Here is a 27116-nt window from a genome sequence, read left to right on the forward strand (position 1 = left end):
AATGATAGAAATTTGAACATTTGGTAAATATTTTATTTCATGCTTGAAGAAACTATTAAAACTATAAAGGCAAGAATAAGCATAAACATATTCATATAACAATAATTGTAACAATTCCTGTATCTTTTCATCGCTAATTTATAGTTTCATATATTTAATTTTGGAATTTTTTATTCAAAAGTATGAATTACTTCAGTGTTCAATTAAAGAACAAAAAAATCTATTACACAAAATATGTGCTAAAGCTAATTTTGGTAGACAACATCAAAAACAATAAAACTTCTCTTTAAAAAAGTAGTGATGGAGATCCAACTTGCTCATGCTCCCAACCAGTGTTGTCCTTCATTTTTATGACACTTAATACAGTCTGTGTATAAGTTAAAATAAGACATAGAAGTATTTCTTTCCTTAGTCTCATAGCAAGCAAAGATCCAGCAATCAGGCTGTTTGAGCCGTAGTGAATCACTGTGATAACGATACTAACAATCTATGTGCCTCTATGCGCTCATCTCCTTCAAGTACTGGTAAATCATCCTCTGTGATGCTTTCTGTTCTTGCTGAAAATTTAAACTTTATCTCCAACTGCACATTCCCTTCCATGGTTTATCCTTCTACCCTGACCTCACCAGATCTCAGACCTATTGAACACGCCCTGTAAGAGTCTTATGCACCTGCTTCCTTTCTGCATCCCTCACTAGATTCCCTCCAAGACAATTAAGCTGCATTTAATTAGCAGGCATTGAGGACCCCGTACATGCACAAACAAAAAGATAAAAAGGCTAATTATAAACAGAAATGTAATGAGGTATTTTTATTATTAGATTAGTATTTCTGAAAAATCATGTTAGTTCATTCAAGAAAATAAACCATTTTTTTGGCAAATGGGAGTTATATGGAAGTAATACAAAACGTAAAAACTATCTGTGCTATTACAAGTAGAGAAACAGAAGGTAGTCATAGAGGCTCTGCCTCGTTTCCCTTTCTGTAGGAAGAGAACAAGGATGACTGAGAACATTTACTCCTCTTAATGCAAGGCTGGCAGCAGCCTTCTTGGCATCAGTAGTGCCGTGCTGTTTGTAAGCAGCACAATGCACAGCGAGGAAAGTAGAGGAAGAGACTGTGTCAGCTGCAGGTCTTAAAACCTGATTCTTCAAGCTACTTGAAGTTCTGTGAAGATGCAGAATGAACCACATTTAAAAAAAATCACTTTGTTTATTGCTAAATACAGTCATATACCACAAGAATATTTCCAATTACGTGATGGCTCAGAAAATGTACAAATTCAGAGAATGTTGAGATTTTATGCTTCCGAATACTGAGAATTTAAAGTTTCCATTGAAAAGAAGAAAATCTATCTAGTGATATTCTAATTTATTTTATAATGAATTCCACTCACTGCTTCCTGGACCTATTAATTCCATCAATAGATGATTATCTCTTCTGAATCATGACTCTAGGAAGAAACGGCGATATTTTTACCAATGATATTTATTTGAGAAACAATAAGACAATGGGACCATGCTTACATGCATTGGTCACTCCAAGCACACCCGGGATTTGAAGAAAAGATAACAAAAATACAAATAAATATTACCATAAAATTAAATGCTTTTCATTTCAGAAATGTGGGGAGAGGAAACATTAGGACCAAAAATTGTCAAATGAATTCTACAAATTTTGAAATGAATTCTACAAATTGTGGGGTGTTTTTATTGTTTTGTTTTTCGAGATAGGATTTCTCTGTAATTTTGGTGCCCATCCTGGAACTTGCTCTATAGATCAGACTGACCTTGAACTCACGGAGATCCACCTACCTCGGCCTCAGGAGTGCTGGGATTAAAGGTATGTGCCACTACTGCCCATCTTGAAGTCTAAAAATTGTATGTACAAAGCAGTGTTATAAAGTTTCCCATTTAATATGTCAAATAGATTAAAATAAAATACTTGGCCTTTGAAACATATTCTGATGATTTGAGTCTAATATAAGTATTACAAAGAACTATACTGGTCTAATTGGCAGATGCAAAAATATCATTTGGTAGGCAGGCATGGTGGCACATAACTTTAATTATAACACTTGGGAGGCAGCGGCAGGTGGATCTGAGTTCCAGGCCATGATCATGAAGGCTTTATTACAGTGGTACAGGGATGGTTCCACGTATGAACATTAATAAACATAATCTCCCATGTGAACAAACTGAAAAAAAAAGAAAGCACACAATAATCTCATTAGATGCTGAAAAGGCCTTTACCAAAATCCAGTACCTTCATGATAAAAGTCTTAGAGCAATCAGGAATACAAGGAACATAACTAAACATAATAAAAGTAAGCTGGCAGCCAGCCAACATCAAATTAAATGAAGAGAAACTCAAAGAAATTCCACTAAAATCAAGAACAACACAAGGCTGGCCAAACAAGATAAGGCTGGGCACTCTCTTCATATCTATTCTTGAAGTTCTGGCTAAAGGAATTAAGACAAATTGGAAAGGAAGAAGTCAAAATATGTTATTTGCATGTGATATAAAGTATACATAAATGGCCCTACAAATCCGACCAGAACTCCTACAGCTTTTAGCATGATGTGAATGGATATAAGATTAACTCACACAAATTGGTAGCCCTCCTATATACAAATCACAAATGGATTGAGAAGGATATCAGGAAACAACACCTTTTAAAATAGCGCAATAATATAAACTATCTCGAATAACTCTAATCAAGCAAATGAAAGACTTGTATGAAGAAACTGAAGAAGATATCAGAAAATGAAAAATCTCCCATGTTCATGGATTGGTAGGATTTACATGTAAAACTGGCCATCCTACCAAAAGCAATCTACTTATTAAAAAAATGCAATCCTCATCAAAATTTCAACACAATTCGTCACAAATCTTGAAAGAATAATTCTCAACTCCATTTGGAAACACAAGAAGCCCTGCATACCAGAAAGTCTTGAACAACAACAACAAAAAGACCAAGTACGAGGTTTAACCATTCCTGATCTTAAGTTGTATTACAAAGCTATAGTAATATTTATAAAAAACACAGCAATGGCATAAAAATATAAACACTCATCAATTGAATCAAAACCAGATACACTGAGCCTGGTAGAATAAAAAGTGAGGAAGAACCTTGAATTCATTGGCAGAGGAGACAACTTCCTGAACAGAACACTACTATCACAAGCACTAAGGTCAACAATTAGTGAATGGCAACTGAAAAAGCTTGTGTAAGGCGAAGGACAGTCAGCAGGACAAAGCTGTAGCCTACAGAATGGGAAAATATTTTCATAAACTTCACATCTGATAGAGGACCAGTATTCAAAATGCACAAAGAACTCAAGAAACTAGATAGCAAATAAATAAATAAATAAATAAACCCAACAACAAAACAAAAAACCCACAAAAAACCCCAAATAAACCAATTAACGAATAAGGTAAAGCTCTACACAGAATTTTTAATACAGGAAACTCAAATGGCTGAGAAATATTTAAAGAATGTTCAACATCCTTAGACATCAGGTTAGTGCAAATCAAAACTACTTAGAGATTCCGTTTTACACCTGTCCGAATGGCTAAGATCAGTAATACAAGCCACAGCTCATGCTGGCGAGGATGTGGAGCAAGGTGGTCACTCTTCCATTGCTGGTGGGAGTACAAACTTGTACAGCCACCATGGAAATTAGTATGGTGATTCCTCAAATTTTGAGAATTGATCTACCTCAAGATCCAACTATTCCATTCTTGAGCATATATACTCAAAGGATGCTTTATCCTACCATAGATGTATTTGCTCAAGTATCTTCACTGCTGTTCTACTCAGAAACTGGAAACAGCCTAGATGTCCATCAATAGATGAATGGATAAAGAAAACATGGTTCATTTATACATTGAAGTATAACTCGGCTTTTAAAAAAAATGGCATCAAGCAATTTGTAGGTAAATGGATGGAATTTGAAAAAGAAAAGTAATCCTGAGTGAGGTAATCCAGACCCAGAAAGAGAAATATGGTATGATTCGCTTTTATCTGGACATCAGCTGTTAGACATCAGTGCTTTATTCAGCAATCATCACAGGGGCTTCCTCCTATAGCAAATGGGAACAAATACAGAGACCTATAGCCACACATTACAGGGTGGGGGGGGGGGCGCACCTTGGAACACATAGCTCGAAACAAGATGTCTCCATCAAATCCCTCTCTTCCGAGCTCAGGGAACTCCAAAGAAGAGACAGTGTTGGTTGAGGAGACAAAGGTGACAGAGGATACTAGAACAAGCCCCTTCCTGAGCAAGGCAAACATGCACGCACAGACTGAAGCAGCAGCCCAGGGCTGACACGGGTCTACATCAGGTCCCCTGCATGTACACCACAGCTTCAGTTCAGCACTATATGGGGCTCCTGTATGGGCCTCTGAGTCTGGGCTGCTTTTGGTACTCTTTATTTTCCTGTTTGCTTGGCCTGTCCAAGTTCAGGGTGATGGCTTTTATTTTATCTTATATTTTATTTTGTTTTGTTGCTGTTTCTCAGAAGTCTGTTCTTTTCTACTGAGAGACAGAAGGAAAGTAGCTCTGGATGGGAGAGGAGGTGGGGAGGAACTGAGAGGAGCACAGGGAAGGGAAACTGTATTTAGATCATACTGTATGAGAAAAGAAATTATGTTTTAAAAAGGCAAAAACAAAAAAAACCAATTTGGACGAAATCACATAATCTATACATATATACAAAACAAATTACACTCTGTAGAGCTTTAAAAAACGTATTTTAATCTCATTCCAAACAAAATTTCTCGATTCAATTACATCTCATTAAAATCATTTTAACATTCTGCAACTTAAAATATTATAAGGATTCAATATTTTCATATTTTATAGCCTCAATATATTATATATTTAATATATAATATAAACAATACATACACATAGTCAGCAGGATTACAAAGTAATTTTTAAAATTTGATCAGTATTGATAAATATATTTAGATTGAACATAACTATGTAGAATCACAGAATAAAATACGGCAGGCCCAACACTAACAGTACGACTGCAAATGTTCAAATGCTCACTCATTTGAACGGACTTCCAACCTGGGTGGCATACACTTTAGAACAACACTCTCGCTACTTTCAAGTAGCAGTACTTGTAGACATTAGGTATTTATATCTCCATTCAATTTAAAATGACTATGCAGCTTTTCTTACTGTAATATACAGTAGCTTTCTCTTCCTTTCTGTTGGATTTTGTTTGTTTGAAGACTAATACATTACCAACAGAAGTGATTTTAGTTCCTTTCCCTCCCATAGAGCATGGCTCAGTTTGAAGATTGTTCTATAGGCAGCAACTAGAGTAATAACAGTACCACAACACCATGAAGAGTAACCAGTAACTGGAGTCCTAGATGGAGGTTTGCACTGTAAACCAAGGTAATCAGAAGGATCACCCCTGCAAATAGCCCTCTCCCATTAGTTACTACAGTGAGTTACGATTCCAATGGCACAGTGTAACAGTGTAACAACCTATCCTGGGATTTTAAATATTACAACAAGGATTTACCCTGAGAGTACAGAGGGAGCATTCCAAACAAGACACTCCAACAATTTCTTTCTCCTTTGTATTTGTATTCTTCTTTTGTCAACCCTTCAAGGGCACAAATACTTGAATTTAAAGTGTGACTTGGATATCCATTTTTGATTGAAATTCATGCCACTGTCAGATATTGATGATAGAAAAGCCCAAAAAGGCTTGTAGAAAAGAGGCAAGCAGCAATCCACCATGTCAAAAAAGACAGAAGTCCTCGAAAAAGGAGAGGGGTGAAGATGGTTTTTAAGCTGCTCAGTGCCACCGTGATCTGTGTGACAGTCACCTTCATCTTCCCATCAGCTGACGGCAGTTCAGAGTAGATGGAGTTGGGAGGAAGGGTATCCACTGGGGAGACAGAGACAGCTTCTGAATAGATCCCCCAGGAATGATTACCTAGAATATTTAAGACACAAAAACTTGATAAAAACAAACGAACAGAAGAAAACCTTAAATCCCCAATCCATATTAGAAACTTAAAAGTTAGTGATATAGTGAATCATTGGATGCTGAAAATAATTTTGCTATTTGTTAAAAGAACATGATTAATTGAACCATATCACAGAATGGTTTTAAAGTAAAAGTATTAAAAAAACAAGCCTGATAAGACTCTTCATTCACTGCAGTAAAATCTGGAAATCCATAAGCTATGAATCGACTGCTTTTACTGACAGAACAGATTCATTAACTTCCTAGAAATCCTTTCTACCTCTACAGTACCACAACAAATATCTTTCTGAGAAACTACGTAGGATGTCAACGGGAGCGACTACTAGTGGCTTTTCTAACTGGTCTCATCATAGCTTTTCTACCTTGCACAGGATGTGACTCACACATGCTCCCTGCCCAGTATGGACACAGGTTCTAAGGCACATATACACTTAGCATCAGTCCCGACATGAGTGAGGCTACTCAGATCATACTTAGTAGACTTTCTTGGTGCTTCTAAGCCTGCACAATGGCACGCTTCCCAATCTGAGAAAAGAGAAACAGGGCAACAATGGGCAGTTCCTGGATACTACCACACAAGGAGACTTGACATTCCAGACGTTCCTTATTCCCTGAAAACCCTTCATCCTTTCTGTACAAGTTACCTAAAGTCAAACTCTACACAGTCCTGCAGTCTAGCCAAATTTATTGACTTAGTGATGATTTCAAGGCAAACCTTTAATTCACCTGCTTTTCCCCAATGTCTAAACAAGTGCTTACCTACATTACTTGAGAAATGTGGAAATTAACATTAAAATGAAAACCCTTATAAGCAATTAAGAAAACTATATACACCTGGGCTTCTAGAATCAATCAACTTGTATAGATAAAACTTTCCCTGATTCCTCCTAAAGCTACAATAACAACAGCAGCAACATCATGAGGTGTATTTCTGTGCTAGTAGTAGAAAAGGAATTAACTATAGGGAGAAAGCAAGGGCTGTTTTCCAGCTGCATGGCATGCGTACCTAGTGTTTTCAAAAGCAGAGTTGTGTGAAGCAGCATTACCAGAGGTGCCACATACTGCAGGGCAATGACACAAAGGTAGTAAAAGACTCGGGCCACCTGCAACCAACAACATGCTTAAGTATCTAATAAAGCTGACATGTTACGAGTGAATTAAGTTTTTATAAAACTACCCAACTGAAATGCTTAAAAATAAATATCATTTATTTACATTTCACCATACATGTACTTCAGAAAGGCTCAACCCAAAGATAAGCTTTTAGAATTTGAAAATCTTACAAGAAATTTCAAAGAAACATTTCAGACGTAGAATAAAATACTAAAACTTGTACAGAGTGCTACTTAAACATCAGAGTAAATAACTGTGACAAGCAGGCATGTACGAACAGGAACTCCTTATAAATAGAAACACAATCTTCATTCCATATGAACATATTTGAGGTCGAGTTTTGAGTAACACGATAATACATGAAACACAAGACAAAAATAGGGGCCAACATCATAGTAAATCTAAAAAGAAAAAAGACTGGATTACAGGCCAACTGCAATGGTGATAGATTATACTTTTCTTCTCTAAAATCTCTGCTAAGTACTTAAAATTTACATGAAAGCACATGGAAGAACATTAAAAGGAACACTCCAAGGCACCGAATTTCCTATCCTTTTAGACATGAGGTCTGGACAACACTCTCAAACGCCTTCCTGATCATTAGATGGGTTTCGGCTCAGGCTTGTCACAGCCTTGCAGTACCCACCTGTATTGACACTTGCAGCACCAAGAGCAGGAAGGTAAGTCAGATATGATTCAGCACCAGAATCAGACTAGCTCTCTGACAAATGTCAGCTTACAGCTTCCACACCTGTTTACTGTAAGGACACAAGATGCCTTGTGCTATTTTGGTTTTCATTTTGACCGTTACAGAACGTACCATTTTCTGTAGCTCAACTGTACTTATCCGGCCTGCTTCTTTCTTCATTTGATCCACACATTTCTGGGCCAAGTTTAAATATGCTTGCAAGTGACTTCGCATCATGGCCAACCGCAAAGCACATAGTAGGATTATTAACCAGAGTCGCAGAGTATCGAATGTGGCTTCTGTCATTCTATAGATCAAAAAGTTGATATGGTGCTTTCAGGGACCATCATATACTACCATAGCAGTCATGCTACCGTTCACCATGTAGAATACAGGAAATCTACACTTCCCCAGAGTCAACTGGTAGACCTGAGCAAGAATTCCATTCTGCCAATAACTTATCCAATGGCTTCACTTGTGCAAAATAATTAAGTAGATAAATGTATAATGAAAGTACAAGTCACAACAGAGCCCTCTTTTCCTCTTTCTATCTACCTGTATTTATGGAAGAGATATAAGCTATAAACACAGGCAGTGAGTCTCAATGCTCTTAGAGATGAGAGTCCCTAAGGAGACCATAGGAACTAATCAAATCAATGACTAATCTATAATTGGCTATAGTTTTGTCTGTTTATATACTTATTTGGTTGGGGGGATTTCAGTCTATTCTGTTTCTAATTAGGACCACTGAAAACTAAAACCATCCTCAAATATTATAAATTACATAATACAAAGGTATTAGATACCTCAGATTTCTCTAAAAGTCACTTAAGTAACCTATTATGCTGTAAGCAGTGCCTCAACACTGAGTTTACAATTTTGGCTCAAGACTAGAGAGGGCTGGGGGGAGCAGAGACAGGTGCATTCCTGATGTCCAAAGGCCACAGTCCAGACAAACGAATCATTTTCAACAATTCTCTGCCCCAGAAAAATTTTGTAGACTGTGATATAGGAAAGACACCTGATGTTGACACTGGTACTCCATATGCATGCTTACACACATATCTCACACACATGTACCCTGCCCCCCCAGCATACATACATGCACATACCCTCACCCACAACTTTCCCCATGTGTGTTTCTATCCATTCTACCATCTATTTCAGGAAGCATCTTCTTAGTTCCAGCTCCTATTTGGGCAATCAGTGTGTGCATGTCACCAGTCACATTAAGTACTCTGGGATCCACGCTACAGATTAGATGCTGAACACGTTGGAGCCAGTTACTATGTCAAATTACTCACATGGTGGTCCCTTTCAAGCAGAAATCACAGTTCATACAAAACAATGAAACCTTTAAACCTGGATCAGAAAGTCTGTCTTCAGTACTAAAATATTTTAAACTTTTCCTAGTAGTCTAATTTCTGCCAAGATGTCCTAAGAGTATGGTTGTCAGGCCTGGCTTTTTATGTGGGTTCCAGGGACTTGAACTCAGGTCTTTCTGCATACACAGCTGTCAATGTTACCAACTGAGTCATCTCTCCAGTCCGGAAAGGTTAAATAATAATAATAACCTATAGTTATTATATTATTATCACTATAGTGATTCACAATAGTTCTCCTGCAAACATGCTACGTCACCACACCGTCTCTCTGTCCCACAGCAAGCACCTGGGCAATGAACTAGAGCCCAATAGAGGTGCTGTGGAACAGGAAAGGACACGGAAAGGCAGAGACCACATCAAAGTGTGATGTTGTTTGTCAGAAACATTCTAATCCATACTTTTTTCTTTCACTTTTCAAGGTTATGAATGCACATGGATATAAAACTCTAATGTGCTGGGTGGTGGTGGCGCACGCCTTTAATCCCAGCACTTGGGAGGCAGAGGCAGGCGGATCTCTGAGTTCGAGGCCAGCCTGGTCTACAAGAGCTAGTTCCAGGACAGGCTCTAGAAACTACAGGGAAACCCTGCCTCGAAAAACCAATAAATAAATAAATAAATAAATAAATAAATAAATAAATAAATAAATTAAAAAGAAATAAAACTCTAATGTGAGGGCACTGTTGTCTAGAAAACAAATTTTAACAATACATTTTCACTACAATAAGCAACAAATGAGCCAGCCACATAGTAGTAACAGTATACAGGATGTAAGTGCTTTTGCAGCCTTGAAGCTTTCCAAGGGACATAAAGAAACCTGTTCCCTGGAATGGGAACAAGAACTGACAGGTAGCACAACGAAGATGGCTATTTCATAGGCATCAAGGAGAACAAACATAAAGTTACTAGACGAAAACAGAAAATGGCTGACTCAGCCAGGCAGTCCCAGCACTTGGGAGGCAGAAGCAGGAGGATCTCTGTGAGTTTGAGGCCAGCCTGATCTACAAGAGCTAGTTTCAGGATAGGCGCCAAAGCTACAGAGAAACCCTGTCTCAAAAAACAAAACGAAAGAAAGAAAGAAAGAAAGAAAGAAGGAAGGAAGGAAGGAAGGAAGGAAGGAAGGAAGGAAGGAAGGAAGGAAAGAAAGAAAGAAAATGGCTGACTCATTTTACAAGTTCTAGATTTGGTATAATGGCTATTAAGTATCTTCTAACTCATACTAAGGTAATCCAAATATACGGTAATTCGATCAGATGGGGTATCTCAAGGAGAATAAAACAACAGGTCAGGAATAGGCAGAAGCCAAGTGTGGTAGCTCACTCCTTACATAGTAGTTCCTGGCAAGTCTGAGACTATCAAAAAGTGAAAAAGAAGCCCAGGTATGAGGTGTGTGGAGGTGGAGGCAGAGGCATGTGATCTCTGTGAGTTTCAACCCAGCCGGGCCTGAAGTGAGAGGCTATCTCAATCAGTCAATTAGAGAGAACACGAAGAAGGGATTCCTCCCAGATTCCAAGGTAATGATGGGTTTTATGGTAACTACTGATTTTCTTCTCGGGCTATAAACACACAAAGGTTGCACACAGCCACACTTTACTCTTTCAGTACAGTATGAGACTATATGCATAAATTAATGTACATTTTGAAATTGAACAGCACCATATCTCTGCTTCTGACCACAAACACTTTTAAAACTAATTCATTTATGAAACAGAAACATCCATCATTTCCTTTCTGAATGGTAGATAGTTATTTCATCTTCTACCACATGGACAATGGAATTTAAATAGAAATTTTAAACTGAATTATTAAATTTCAACTAAAGAATGAGAGGAAGCATACTTAAGGTTATAATTTTGACTATTTATAAAATATAGCTGGGCCATGGTGGTAAAAGCCTTTAAACCCTGCACTCAGGAGGCAGAGACAGGTGGATCTTTGTGAGTTCAAGGCCAGCTTGGTGGTCCACAGAGTTAGTTCCAGGACTAACAAAAAAAACCCTAGGGCAGAAGCAAAGATGAGACAAAAAAGGAAAGGAGGAAAAGGTTTATGTGAGAAGATCCCAGGCTGCTGCACATACATTAAATGTCCTGCTACCAACAGGGGAGTGAGAGGTGGAAGAGATAAGGACAATACAGACAATAGGAACAGTGACTACAAATGATTACGGTGCAAAAGACCAAGATAAAATGTCCAGATCATTGATAAATGGCATAACTGGTTTATGCCAAATGCTAGTTTCCTTGTTTTCAGTAATTCTGTTTGTAATCTGTCCAGTTAAAACTATTATCTAGCTGGTTTAGTTTTATGGAGGATAAACATTACTTCTTGAGTGGATATATCCCTAGTACAAGAATATGAACTAAAAAAAGATGTCATGGTCTTACTGGTTCTATTCTCCAAGACAAACAAACACATAGAGAACTGAAAAGAAGTACATACTATACAATGCACACTTTGGAGTCACTGACTAGTCAGGCTTTCCTATTTTAATTCTGATGAGACAACAGGGAAAAGAGTATTACTTGGCACTCATTTTCAAAGGCTGCATTACATGGGTTGTTTCACTAATTCCAGCAATCACCCTGTGAGGTACATACCACTTCATTTTCCAAACTGGGATGCAGAGGCTTAGTACAGTTCAATAAGCTACCTCATGTGATAATTTTTGGGAGGAGCAAAGCTAGAGTTCAAACCAGCTGTCTAAACCTTTGTACAACTGTAGCATAATTCTACAACACTGTATCTAATACACAAAGTAGTTATTAATGTCATTCTATAAACTGCTTCTATATTTTCTTGACATCTTATACTGTTAAAACAGTTATCTAACAGTTATCTATCCGAACAAGTATTAATCATAATGTTAAGACATTATTTTTAATTTTCCTAAGCATGTTGTAGACAAAACTCATTTGGTAGAGATGGAAATTGCAGTACTTACTGTATAAAAATATGTCTCTAATTTATTTGAAAAACATTTTATTCAAAACAGACATGAAACAAAAGATGTTAAAAATTTCCATGAGCAAAGAAATGAATACCACTTACATTTCCACTGACAGCACTTTCCTCCATAAATTCCACAACAGAACAATAATAAAAGCAGACAACAAGGACAAGGATCCAAACATGACAAGTGGCTGCTGGGAGAGAAACCTCAAGGTGTGTACAGGCTAAGAGTAGTGTAGAGTAGTAATCATTAGTACTCATTCAAAAGATCAAAAATGGGTTACATGATGGTTTGCAGCTTCAACTTCAAAACCTTTTTTTAGCATTTCCTTAATATTAAAATGCCAAAAAACAAACAAGTAACTTCAATTTATCCAAAAAAACAAAAACAAAAACTTAGAAATAAACCAGGCACGGTAGTGGCATATGTCTTTAATTCTAGTACTCAGGTGACAAAGGCAAGCAGATCTCTGTGAGTTCAAGACCAGAATGGTTCACATAATGAGTTCCAATTCAGCCAGGCCTGCACACCAAGACCCTGTCTGAAAAACCTAACAAACAAACCTATCTAAAATACAGTTAAGTGGCATTTAGGAAAGCAGCTTTGATTTATAACAAAACTCAGGGCTCACGTTTCCATACTTACAAAGGAACATTTTCTTTCCCCAGCGGTGGGTTCATGATGTAGTCTTTGGTGATTGGTTTAACCCAGAGCAGAACCATAAATAAAGGTGCCAAGAAGTTGATATGCAGTAATGTTCTGAAAGAATACAGGAAATAAACACAAAGATCCAGAAACAAAATGTGCTAGTAGAGTGTACTTGTATATTACATTTTTAATCATTTACTGTTAATCCAAGTCCTTAAGAAATAAGGCTATTATCTTAGTTTTTCAGCTGAGAACATGGAGACATAGAAAGTAAGTGGCTTGCTTAGGGCCATTTAGTAGGTTAGACTAAAGATTAAAGATAAGATTACAATTGAGATTTGCTCTCTTTAGACACATTTGGCAATTCCTTATTAAATCCATGACTCAACAAATAGATATTTTAATGATTCTCTAATTCCCTAGAGTCAGTAACTCCAATGGTAGATACGCAGAAGTCATCTAATAATTGTCAGCACTGCTAAACAAAATGCTTGCTAATAATTCACAAATAAATGACAGTGATTAGCAAAGTCGTAATACCAGAAGGCATATGGCAAATGAAACACAACAACTTGTGACTGAGGAACCTTGCAACATGTCATGATCATTTATAATGTTAAAATTATATTGCCAAAATTATAAGTGACTCAAAATTTGTATTTCTTCTTGGACTGTTACAAACACAGTTGAAATTAATTTTTATCATATTGAAATAAAGGTAATTTTCTTTGTTTCTATTTTTAATTTTGGCCTCCACTCCATAATACTCTTAGCCTCACAAGGGCTGGAACTACAGACATGAGCCACCGGTGGCATCCAGCTTTGCTTTACTCAAGGCACAGCTACACTCCTAAGGCAGAAAGATGATTTCAGGATTGAGCTACACCTCATTGTTAAGTAGAATCTAAATTTGTATCTTACACGTACACACATGGTTGCTAAAAATTTTGTTTTAGGAAAACAAGAGATACTCGACAGACTGTTTTGTTGCAACATACTGCTTTCATTATCAAGAAATTATAGCTTAATTTTATTATTAATTAATTTCATTATCAAGAAACATAGTTAAACTTCAGACAGGGCTAAACTACAGGCTTTAACATACACACAAACCCACAGATTTTAACACAGTACTACTTAGAAATGGTAGTGATGGGCATGAGGACACAGGGCTGAGTCAGGGACAGTGATGTGCCAAGAAAAGCTGGCCACAATCCCTGTTACTATGTAAGTCCCAGTGCCTTGCCACAGAGTAGAGACAAAGCTGCTCCCTTGCCACCCAAGTTACCCACAACAGAACTAGAACGCTCCAACTGGTACAGCACAGCAGAGTGCTGTACTACAGCATCAGGCTGTAATAAACTGGAAATAAACAAAATCCCAAATCCCCAAAGGGAAACGCTTACAAAGAAGTCACATTTTACTGAAGACAGATGTGCTACCCCTCTCTCTAACCACCACTAAATGCTTTATGTTTTATAAAGGGAATCTTTCATCCCACAGCCTTGGTAAACCATCGAGGGCAGGAAGAAAGAGCAGTATTTGGTATGCAGTGTTGCTAGGGAACACACCAGTATCAAGGAGCAGCCCACAGCGGTTTCGGTAGCTTGTGAAGGGCACCCCTCCACCCATCCTTTTCAGCTTATTTAAATCATAACACCGGGGTTAGTGGGCTGCAGTGTATGTACAGAGAGGAGGCAAACCAGGTTTTGTTTTAAAAGAAGCTGTTAGAAATATGAGTGGTAGGAAAAGGCAGGACATAGGAGAGAGCATGCTGAGTTAAGAAACAAAGATGAAGTAGTGTGTAATGGGGGTGGGGTTAAGATAAGTAAATACATATTAAACATACAGAAAATGAAGTTAAGGAAGAGGAGGAGTGAAAACCAAAGAACACAGGTAAGAAATAATAATGCAAAGGCAGGAGAGTCAGTATCATTAGATACAGTGTTTTACAGAAGAGTAATTTTAGAACTCTGATTGCCTGGAGAAGCTTAATGACCACACACATGCATATGAGAAATATTTTCAAGCAGGGTTGCAGGTAAGATAAGAACTTGGAACTAAAGGAAAGTATACACAAGCCCACCATTCTGTTACAATGTCTACATTCATAAACAAACAAGCAAATAAACAACCCCCCCCCAAACAAAACAAAACCAAAACCCAACTACAAAGAAAACAATGAAGGGCTTGGAACTATAGGCAGAAGAGAAAACATATTAGTTTTCTCCATTTCAGAATCAAAATAGAATTTGGTGGTTAAAACTAATCTGCTATAAGACACCGCACTGCACGTTACTTGCCATCTCAGAACAAAGTGGTGAGTTACTTTAAGTCTAACCCACAGGTCATCTACTTAAGGAAAACATTTCTTATGAACGCAACTCTTAGGTTTAAAAATAAAATATTTGAATAACACATAAACTTTAAGTATTTTAAATAAATTTTAAAAGGGAAATTTCCACAGCTCTTCAGTTCCAATGTAGAGACCGATATGATAAATCTCTGAATTAAAAAGAATGAACATAAACTTTGGTATTTCAAGTAGAAATATGTTTAACAACAAATACATTTTTAACAGGTTTGAAATTTTAAAAGAGAAACTACCTATAGCTGAGAGGAAGTGGTGTGACATCAAATATTTACTAATACTAATTTTAATAAAATAACTTAGTATTTTATCACAATAATATACCTTAATTAAGATGGAAAACATATATTTATCTGCATGTGCTTATGTACATTTTCCGCTTACTGTGTAATTTTTTCTGTTGCCAAATTCAGGGCATCCAGATGCATTTGAGCCAGTCGTAATCCAGGAAATGTCAAAAAAGCCCCAATCAGTGAACAGAAAATAGCCAGGAAAAATTTGAAAGTAAGCTTTGAAACAGGACCCCTAAAAATAAAGTTTTTAATAAAGCAGATAAATATTTACTTAACTTACCAAGAACCCATTTTCCCCATTCAGTTAATTTACAAATCACAATAATATTAGAACATCAAAGAATATAACAACAAAAATACTGATCTTATTCATAACAGATCTTGGTGAATGATAAACTAAACCAGGTATTTCTTAAATGAAAGCCACCAATCCAAACAACATATTCTCAAATGATATATGGCTTGAATATAAATTGTTTTCATCTATGGAGATAGTGGGATTATAAGAGCAAATACAGGTAAGAATCTGAGGAGGACTCTAACTTCACAGCTGTCTAAGTGTGAGTAAGCTGTTCCTAGCAGTGGTGACCCAGGGCTGGACAAGCAGGCTTGGGGTAAGTGCTTGCTCTTCTGCATGGGTTAGCCCCTGGGCTTGTTCCCCAAACTGCAGTGAGGGAGGGAGAAAAGGGAGTATTACAAGGGATTATCTTTACTAATTAAAGTAACTAAAATATATATAGTAAAAACTACAGTAAAATTGCTCTATTTAAGAATGGAAAATGTTAAATTTAAATAATGTTCAACTTTTCAAAAACTTACTGAGATTCTAAACCCTGCTTTTCAAGAAACTGCATCGCACTGTCTGAAAAATTTGTAAACCCTGTAGGAAACAAGAGATTATGATGAGGATGAAATACAGACTCCTACAGCAGAGCATCTTGTAGGCTAATGACTAGCTCTGTGTGTGTTAACTAGTAAGCTATAATGCAATAAAATCAGTTTCTAAAAAGAGCCCTTAGATACTTGTATATTCCACAAGTACATAAATTTTGAATTAATTCTTTATCATTACATAAATTAACTTTAAGAAAAAAGCTCAGGTTGCAATATTTTGCGAAAAAGGTAAATAAAAACTTTAGCTTAAACAACAGTAAAGATCTCATTGAAGATTAATAAAGGTTAACTAGAACATAAACCAACTTCAATTTTAAGCATTTATTAGACATAAAATTAAGATAAATACTGAAATTAAAATATACTACACAAATAAAATTTATTTTTAAGGTTGTGTAAAACTATTACCTGTTTCAAGCCCGAATTCCAGGTAATTCTCTGTTACGATCAAAACTGCCATTGCTTTAACGAAGAAAAAAAATCCAAAGGTGACACAAACTGACCTTTCACCACCGTCTTCTACTTTAAAATAGTGTGTAGTTAATGAAAATAGAACTTTGCTGCAGAAGGAAAAGTTCAGGAAAAACCACAAATAACTTGTGGGAGCTATGCACAACACCTTTACATGACGTAAATGCCCCCAAAAGCAAACATGATTCACTTTGATTCTATTGGTTTGTCTGTCAGATGTACTTTGGAAGTGAAAACCTTAATGGAAATAGAACAGATATAAAGAGAAAATCTAATATGAGTTTATATTTTAAACTATGGAAAAGTATATTAGAATTAAGCTATAATTACAGAATATATTTCTTATGTATATGACTCAAATATAATGGGAGTGACTACAGAATTTTATGCTAACAGGTTTATGACAACAGTAGCATGAAAAGGCATAGAGATTTTAGGCAGTTAATATTATTGGGCTTATTTATCAAACATTTATATTTATTGTTACATCTATAGTTAGATACATAATATAACACCACAGGACTAATCTATAACATTTCGTAAATTAAAATTTGAAAATTACTAATAGTTGCTGGTAGCCTGTTAAATGAAAACTAGGAGGGTTAAACAAAGATGAGTTCCACCTGAGATTCCAAACCAGTCAGTTTCAATATGCTCACCTTGAAAATCAACCTAAAATATCATGTTACCTGAGCTTAACATAACACACACTCATTTAATTAGGATCAAATCAAATATACCTAAACCTAGAACTTGAACCTTATGTATAAAAGTCATGCTTCTTGAAAAGCTGAACCAAACACACGAAATAATGAAGCCAGTAAACAAATCTAGACACAAGCAACTTTAATACGAATGTTAAGCACTAGAAATAAGGAGCTGTTACTTAGTATGAGTCATGTACAAAACAAAACACATTTAAACAAACCTGTGGTGGGGGCTAAGGAAAGAGCTAAACGTTATACAGATTTGAAATGACTTAGATTTAAACCTAGGCCATCATAATCTAGAGTCTGGGCACTTAGCACTCACTTATCTGCCTCCATAAATTATACAAAGCACCTAACAGTTATGTATTGCCGCTCAGAGATAAAAGATGGAATCATTTCAAACTAGTTAAGCATTCTTGTTATATTTTTCAAAGGCCTATGCTAAAGCTGAAGTTAATTTTTTTATTTTATTTTAATTAACCCATCAATTAAAGGATAAATGGTTTGGGGTTTCTAACCTAGGGCCTTATGCTTTCTAGGCATGTGCTGGGCCACAGAGACATATGCACATCCTGCTACATTATTTTTATAGCACAGAATAAATCTTCAAGTCTTCTGACTCTGGAAAGGTGACAATCTAAAGTACAGAAAGACTTTAAAAAGCAATACCGACACACATATCTTGCAGTGCAGTACTTTGTGCTGGTTCTGTTTCATTTCTTCTAAAATCCCTACTATTACTAAATAAATCTTACCTGAACATAGTAGTCAATCTGTTCCTACTTTGACTAACATCTACTTAATCATTCATAAGCAGCTAAGGGTATACTATGGCACTCTAACTCTGGCATGATTCTGTGCTATCAAGTTTAACCAAATTATCCTATTTCAATTAAAATGATTCATAGAGGTTTATCAGTAGCATGAGTTTCATGTTATTTTAAGATTGTTTTAGTTTCTCTTCTATAAAACCATTGCATATAACCATATATTATTATTCTCAAATTTTATACATAAGGAGATTTTACCAAATATGCTCTTATCTACAGCTACAGAAAAGACTCTAAGATACCAAGTTTTTTTTTTAAATAAAACCTCAAGGAACCATATTATTTTATATTTACCTTAAAATTAAAGTATGTGTGTGTGTGTGTGTGTGTGTGTATTCACACATGTATGTACATAAACAGAATTCTACCTGTTAGACTGATAATGTTCCCCACAAGAACTAAAGACTAAAAGAAACCCCAGTACCAGGGATGAGAAACCTATTTTGACTTGTTGCTCAGGGTTGTCTAAGTGACTCATAAAACAATACGGTTCTTGGTTGTGTCTTGGAGGTTGAAGGTGAGAAACTGCACACTAAAGACACAGGCCATGATCCTAGAGAAGCTAAGTAACAAGGTGAATCCTAAGAAAAACATATATAGATCCACCTGGAAAGAAGAAATAGACAAGATCACCCGACAAAATTGGGAGCATGGGGGTGGGGGGAGAAGGGAGGGCAGAAGGGGATGACGAGGGGAGAAGGGGAGGCGGAGAAGAACTTGAGGGAACAGGAAAGTCAAGGTGGAGGAAGGACAGAGATGGAGAGCAAGGACAGAGATATTTTGACTGAGGGAGTGCCATTATGAGGCTAGCAAGAAACCTGGCACTAAAGAAATTCCCAGGAATCCACAAGGATGACCCCAGTTAAGACTGTAAGCAATAGAGGAGAGGGTGTCCGAACTGGCCTTGCCTGTAGTCAGATTGATGAATATCTTAAATATTATCCAGCAACTGATAGAAACAGAGGCAGTGACACACAGCACAGCACTGGGCTGAACTACCAAAGTCTAGCTGGACAGTGGGAGGAGTGAGAATATAAGCAAAGAGGTCAAGACTATGATGGGTACACCACTGAAACAGTTTACCTGAGCTAATGGGAGCTCTAAAACTCCAGCCAGACAGGGAAGGAACCAGCATAGGACCAAACTAGTCCCTCTGAATGTGGGTGACAGTTGTATGGCTGGGGCAGACTGTGGGGTCACTGGCCGTGGCACCAGGATTTATCCCTACTGCTTCTATTGGCTTTTTGGAAACCCATTCTCTTTGCATGGATACCTTGCTTAACCAAGATAGAGTAGGGAGGGTCTTGAACCTTCCCCAAAGCAATCTGCCTTACTCTCTTTGATGAGCCAATGGGGAGGGGGGAAGGGGAGGGATAGGAGGAAGGAAAGCAGTGGGGTCTGGGATTGGTATGTAAAATGAAAAATTAGTTTTCTTTTTAAAATAATAATAAAAAAGACACAGGACTAGGATGATCAATATTCACAGCTGTGATGCTTATGAACCACAACAATGATCAACACTGCAAGCTATCCCTACAGTGCAATAGTGACATTTATATTTTTGAAGTAACTAACAGCAATCTAAATAGAATTAAGGTTCACTAAACAGCAGGGAAATCATGCCTGGTACTAGAAATCCAGCCAACTGTCTGGGGCTGGTGATGTCGTGGATCTTAGAAGAGGATCTACAAACTTTACTAGACCAGCACATACAGCTTTCATCCCTCATTAAAGAAGCTTCTCTTTACAGAAAATAGAGACCATCACAGAAATCAGCAAGAGGATACAATGCAGAGTCTATGGGAAACTTAGACCCAAATAATACACCTAAAATACAATTCCTGTTATGCAAGGTTCAGAGAACACTGTAGACTATGGGGTAGAAGGACTGTAAGAACCAGAGGATCACAAAGTCTATTGAAACCCTAGAGATGACTGCCTATGTAACACCTGAACAATGACAGTATCAGTCAGTAGTCATGCCTGGGTCTAAATCCTAGGCAAAGAACTACAGCCAGTTAATGAAGGCTGAGGAAGGGAAAATTAGCTTCTCCAAAGGATGAGCCCTCTAACATCTACTACAAAGTTGTCAGCCCTGAAATTATATCCATACAAAAAACAAAAACACTCAGGATATATTTATGCATTTCTGCATCTCTCTACACACACACACACACACACACACACACACACACACACACACAAACACACAGAGTAAGAGGAAAAGGCAATCAATTTGAGATGAAGTAGGATAGGATATGGAAAGGGGTGAAGGAAGAAAAAGGGGGAAGCAATGTAATTATATGTTAATTGAAAGTATATTTAAAAAATACTACATACACTGAGAGACTATGACCCTGACAAGAATAAAGAGTCTCCAATAATTTTAGCAATACAGGAATAGGTCAACATACATAGATAAATGTAATTCATCATGTAGTTTCAAAACATGGAGATAACATAATCACCTCAACAGAAAATCATGAAATTCAGCATTCTTTCATGATAAAAGTCATGAAACAGCTAGTGATGGAGGAAACATACATCAAAATAATAAAAGCTATATACAACAAACCTATAACTACCATCATATGCAGAAAAACTCAAACTCATTCACACTAAAATAATAATGATAAGGACACCCCCTTCTACTTTTATACAATACAGTTTGAAGTCTTAGCTAGACAAACAAACAACAACAAAAAAGTAAATAGAGGGGATACAAATAGGAAAAAAGGACAAAACATCCCTTTTTGCAGATGACATTACATAAGAGACCCTAAAACTTAGCCAAAAATAAACTCATCATCAGCAAAATGGGAGAATACAGAACAGAAAAAACAGTAGCCTTCCTATATACCAATGACACCCTGAAAAAAGAAAATTCCCTTTACAATTGCCATAATAAAATAAACTCAAAATGCTTAAGAATAAACAAGGCAAGGAAATAAAAGAATGCCCATAGTGGTACTATTAGACGGTATGGCCTTGCTGGAATAGGTGTGGTCTTATGAGTGAATACATACCATGTTTGTCTTTCTGGGTTTGGGTTACCTTACTCAGGTCAGTTTTTTTCTACATCCATCCATTTGCCTGCAAATTTCATGATGTCATTGCTTTTTACAGCTGAGTAATACTCTATTGTGTAAATTACCACATTTTCTGGCCATTAAGAAGTGTGAAGTGGAGGATGGGGAGAGCTTGGGGGAATAGGATGGTTGGGATATAGGAAGGGTGGATGTGGGAACAGGGAATTATATATCTTAATTAAGGGAGCCGTTCTAGGGTTGGCAGAGACTTGAATCTAGAGGGGTTCCCAGGTGTCCAGGAAGATGCCCCCAGCTAGTTCCTTGGACAGCTGAGGAGAGGGAGCCAGAAATGTCCAGATTCTATTGCCATACTCATGAATATCTTGTATATCACCATAGAACCTTCACCTGGCGATGGATAGAGAAAATGACAGAGCCCCACATTGGAGCACTGGACTGAGCTCCCAAGGTCCTGATGAGGAGCAAAAGGAGGGAGATCATGAGCAAAGAAGTCAGGACCGTGAGGGGTGCGTTCACCCATTCAGACGGTGGGACAGAATTAACGGGAGATCACCAAGTCCAGTTGGAATGGGACTGATGGAACAGGCGACCAAACAAGACTCTCTGAATGTGGCTGACGGTGGAGGACTGAGAAACCAAGGACAATGGCGATGGGCTTGGACTCTACAGCATGGACGGGCTCACTGTGAGCCTTGTCAGTTTGGTTGCTCACCTTCCTGGACTTAGGGGGAGTGGGGAGGACCTTGGACTTAACATAGTTAAGGGAACCCTGATGGCTCTTTGGCCTGGAGAGGGAGGGAGTGGGGGTATGGGTGGAAGGGAGGGGAGGGAAGGGGGAGGAAGAGGGGAGATGGAAATTTTTAATAAAAAGAAGAATGCTGCTATGAACATAGCTGAGCGAGTGTCACTGTGGTATGAATGTGCATCTTTTGGTTGGGATACCATCCTCAGCTTTGATATAGGGGAAGGAGCTTGGTCTTGCCTTAACCTAATATGCCAGGCTTTGTTGACTTCCCATGGGAGGCCTTACCCTCTCTGAGGAGTGGATGGGAGAAGGGGAGGAGGGAGAATTGTGGCTGGTATGTAAAATGAATAAAAATAAAAAATAGAAAAGAAAATCTGACAGTATCAGATAGTTGAGCTGTCAACAAGACCTCCCCAGTACTTTCAAGGTGCAAAAATGGGGACAATCACTTTGAAGTCTTCTCCAGGTTCGAATATGTTTGGACATTCAATTTGCATGGGAATCTCACTCTATTATTTAAGAAAAAGTTACAAAACTCATGCTCACATATATATCCATATGTAATTATTAATAGTAACTATATGGTTTCAAACTGGCACAACTCAGATATATTTAAATTATTAAATATACATACTATTTGAAAGTATTGTAACAGTATACTTAAATACTAAAGAATAAAAAATCACGATCATGCAAAAAGGTCAGATTTCAAAAATTTTATGTTAAATATAAGAACTCAGAGTATGCACACTTAAAAAAAAATTCCATTTCACCTCTAAACAGTCATCGCCAGTAATACAAATGACAACAAACACTGCCATAGACGTGGCAAGGGGAATTTTTACATATTGTTGGTGGAAGCATAAACTACTGGAAATCAGTCTGAAGGCATCTCAGAAAGTTCTATATAAAATGACCATATGCCCCAGCTATACTACTCCTGGACACACTAGAAGCACTTCCTACTCTACATTAGAGAAACACTTGCACAACCATGTTACCTGCTGTAGTGGAATTACTTTAACTAGGCAAAGATGTGTTAAATTTGTTTATGCCACATTTGTTTAAATATGTAAAGACATTTGTTTATGCCGATTTGTTTAATAATGTAAAGATATGTTGTTTTGCCTGCTATGGTACCCGACTGGTCTAATAAAAAGCTCAACAGCCAGTAGCTAGTTGGTAGCAGGAGAGGTGAGGCTGGGAGGCAAAGAGATTAAGTAGGAGGAGGAATCTAGGCTTGAGTAGGAGAAGAAAATGAGGGAGAAAAAGAGGAAGCTGCCCAGGGCCAGCCAGAAGCCAGCTAGAAGCCAGCCAGCAGACATACAGTAGGACTTAGAGAATGAAACAGTGGTTAAAAATCCTAAGGCAAAATGTAGATGAAGAAAAACAGGCTAAATAATGTTATAAGAGTCAGTAAGAAACAAACGAGCTTTCATAACTAATAATAAGTCTCTGTGTCATGACTTGGGAGCTGGTTGGTGGCCCAAAAGAAAGCTGGCTACACTTTGCTCATCTATTCACAATAACAAAAAATTGTAGAATATCAGAATACATCAACAGGTAAAGAGGTAGGGAAAATGTGGTATATACACACAGTGGAATGTTGTTCGGGTACAAAGAACTAAAAAATAGATCTGCAGGTAGAAGAATAGAACTGGAAAACTGGTATCTCCAACCCCAAATTCCCTCATAGTTGTATCCTAGTTGCAAACTTTTGTTTTGTGTATTAAACTTGGAACACAAGTTGAAGCCAGGAAATTTTAAAGGTGAGGGAAGAGTAGATTATAGGTAAAAAAGAGCAGAGAGCTGAAATACTGTGGGTGAGGAGGTCTAAGCAGGTAGGAGCATGTACGGAAGTGTGCATGAAAAAACAAACATAAGTTTACTAAAATACATGTAAAATGAAAGAAAGAAGTTTGGATAGTTAAAGGGGGGGTGTGGTGGGGAAATGGGCAAGAGGAAAAAAAATAGGTGGGTTAACCAAAACTAATAACGTATAAAATAGCATTACAGGAACCTACTATTTTGGCAAGCTAATTTACAAACAGTAGTTTGAGCAGAAGAACACTGCATAGAAGGACAATGCCACTCCCAGGAGACACTGGCTATTAAATGAAAATCATAGTGCAAGGCACAGGATGCTTCCCTATGAGTTATTAGTTAGGGAAGACAAGAGGTCTCAAAAACCAACACAGGCTACTGTCACTGCACTTGTTACCTTTCATAGACAGATAGTAAAATCCTACTGTGGAAGACAGCACATACTTGGGCTACAGGCCATAAAGAAATCAGGAAACTGACTCACTGCTCAGGCCAAATGGGACATCAATAGACTGCCCTCCCCACACCTCCAAAGGTCCAGTGAATAGGAGGTAGAAAGAGCTGGAGGGTGGGAAGGAGTGCTGGGAATTGCTATCTTCTAGATTTGGCATGGCTATCACGATCACACACTTCCAGATCTGTACACAAAGTGCACCAGAACAAGCCAGTCAAAATTCCAGCACACACAAGGGAAGGTCTTTTAAAGCTCTACCCCCTAGTGAAAGGCTATTGGCAATTACAACTATTGGAAAAGAAAGAATCATTCTACCTCAAGGAAGTAGCCTCTGGTACCTATGTTCTAATGGATGGCCCCATGCCTATACACATATGGGCAGCATTAAATGGTCTTATAGGTTGTTTAAAAAGAGAGAGAACATGAAGTTTGGGGGGAAATATGTTGGAAGAAGGTTCAGGAGAAGTTTGCATGGGGAAGGATATGATCATAATCCATTGTATACATGTATGAACTTCTGGAAGGAAGGAAGGAAGGAACGAAGGAAGGAAGGAAGGAACGAAGGAAGGAAGGAAGGAAGGAAAGAAGGAGAGAATGGCCAGTCATTGATGCTACAGGCAGTGCCTATCATAACATTACTGTAAAGTCACACTTTCCAGCTCAGTGGTAGAGTCTGGGGAGCATATAAGGGACTCTGGGCTCAGTTCCTCACACTGTAAAATCTACAATCTGGACTGTCCTCTTCCCTCCTACCTACCTTTGACTGAAGTGAAGACTCAAATCACCACTCTCTTCGGCAGTCACGACAGCGCAGACGTCTACAATGTACACACTAGGCGGCCATGTGCGATGAGGACTGCTTTGTAACAAGGCTGTAAAGAGCACTCTGCTGCTCCACAGGGCCTGCATGAATTGTGCTTCTACTCTCACCACCTCCGACATTACATGTGACCGTCTCCATTAACCTCTACGAGTTCCTATTTCCTCGCCTGTGAAGTGCAGCTACTAGTCAAGACCTCAGAGGTCTAGTTTGAAAATCAGATTTTTTTCTCATCTCAGCAATACATCAATGTTTTCTAGATAACTAAATTGGCAACTGAACTCTGATAACAGGAAGGAAAGGATAGCGTATACATGAACTGACAGATCATATAATGCTTCAACTTTTTAAACTTTTCCATGAAATTTCAAGAGGTAAAAGATTCCACAAAGAAAAATAGCCATGTTGTGAGCTAAAAATAGAGGTGAACTGACCTCCATGACAGAGAGCAGTTAAAACTCTTCCTGTGAACGCAGGGAACTAACCCCACTGTGACTCTAAAACTAAAAACTGCCTCTGCAGAAAAAAATGACTCTGAGGCAAACAGAGTTTAGATTAGGTCACTATATTAACAGCAGAATGGTTAAATGATATATACAAAGACACCAAAGATACTCAATTCAACTTCAGTGAAAGGTGCATACTGATAGCCCACAAATAAACTGAAAATATTCAAACTCAAAAATGCGCAAATTACCCCTAATCTACTGACCACCGCATCTAAGAAACACTGCACTGTGGATGACTGGTTTTTTGTTATTGTGAACACACAATGACTAGTAGCCTAACTGGCTGACTCCCTGGGAATAAGGCAGCATATATTACTTACCCCAGTAAAGACCAAACTTTCAAATGTGGTTTACACAGAATGCAACCTCAAAGGAAAGGAACGGAAAGAAAAGAAGACTTGAGAGATTCACTGAATCACCGTTGGAAAGAGTTGGTACACAAGCAGGTAGGAGATTGAAAACTACATAAAACAAATCACTCCAAAAGATCATGGCCTTTTTATACAATGAACTTCAATATTACCAAATTATTCTTCAGTGAAACTATCAAATCCTTCTTCCATTTTTCCTCTTTAAGTTTAGACTCTTAGTTTTAAATATAAAAGGAATCCTTATATACTAAGGTAGGGATCAATAATTTTCAAATAGTAAATGTTTGGGGCTTTGTGAAACATATGCAGTCTATTTCTATATATAAATTTTGTATGCTTTTCCCTACCCTGAATATTTTAAAAATTGTTAATAAACTATTCTTAGCCCCAGAGCTATACAAAACAAGGTGTGAATATAGGCCCTGTTTACTTCTACAGTACTGTTTCATATTTAATAAAAGATAAAATTATCACTGAGGAAAAATTAACTTGGTGAATAGATGAGAGCAGCAACACAAAACATTTTAAATATGTAAGTTATGTATGTTTCTGTATACACATATATATTTATATTAGATACATAAAGGTAAATTCATCTTTCAAAGAAAAAATGCAATAAAACAGCTAATAGAAGATATGATAAACAAAAGAAAAAAATTAGACTAAAAAAGTTTCATCAAGCTTAAAACAAAGAGTATCAATGCAGGAGGTACACTGTCTACCAAAAGACAAAAGGAATTAAGTGTACTTGAGGGTAGGGGGTGGGGCCGGGGTGCAGTCCTGAAGACCTCAAAGACACAATAAAAGAAAGTTTCCAAACCTGAAGTTTACAATGTCGAGGAGTCTTCACGAAGCCTCGTCGAAGGATGTAAGATCTCAATCAAGGTGTGTGGCAACTAGCTTACACAAGTGGGACAAACCAGATAATCACTGCTTCCTGGGTTGGGGGGATAAACCATATGTATATCA

At 37.5% G+C, this 27116-nt stretch overlaps 1 protein-coding gene across 3 annotated transcripts in view; it reads right to left on the bottom strand.

Annotated features, from left to right (window-relative positions):
- Positions 1–4740: 4740 nt before the first annotated feature.
- The window catches only part of Tmem161b (transmembrane protein 161B), an 82013-nt gene continuing 59637 nt past the window's right edge, over positions 4741–27116 (bottom strand). For 2 of the 3 annotated variants that reach the window (XM_038322352.1, XM_038322353.1), the window contains exons 6-12: positions 16772–16923; positions 16289–16349; positions 15561–15701; positions 12803–12916; positions 7958–8132; positions 7031–7127; positions 4741–5970 (exon numbers count right to left, since the gene is read on the bottom strand). In XM_038322352.1, the coding sequence (XP_038178280.1) occupies positions 5696–5970; positions 7031–7127; positions 7958–8132; positions 12803–12916; positions 15561–15701; positions 16289–16349; positions 16772–16923 (1015 nt within the window). In that variant the 3' untranslated portion in view covers positions 4741–5695. The remainder of the gene's footprint in view (positions 5971–7030; positions 7128–7957; positions 8133–12802; positions 12917–15560; positions 15702–16288; positions 16350–16771; positions 16924–27116) is intronic. The other variant, XM_038322354.1, reaches the window with a different exon arrangement.

The sequence above is a fragment of the Arvicola amphibius genome, chromosome 3, assembly GCF_903992535.2.
Source record: "Arvicola amphibius chromosome 3, mArvAmp1.2, whole genome shotgun sequence".
NCBI lineage: Eukaryota > Metazoa > Chordata > Mammalia > Rodentia > Cricetidae > Arvicola > Arvicola amphibius.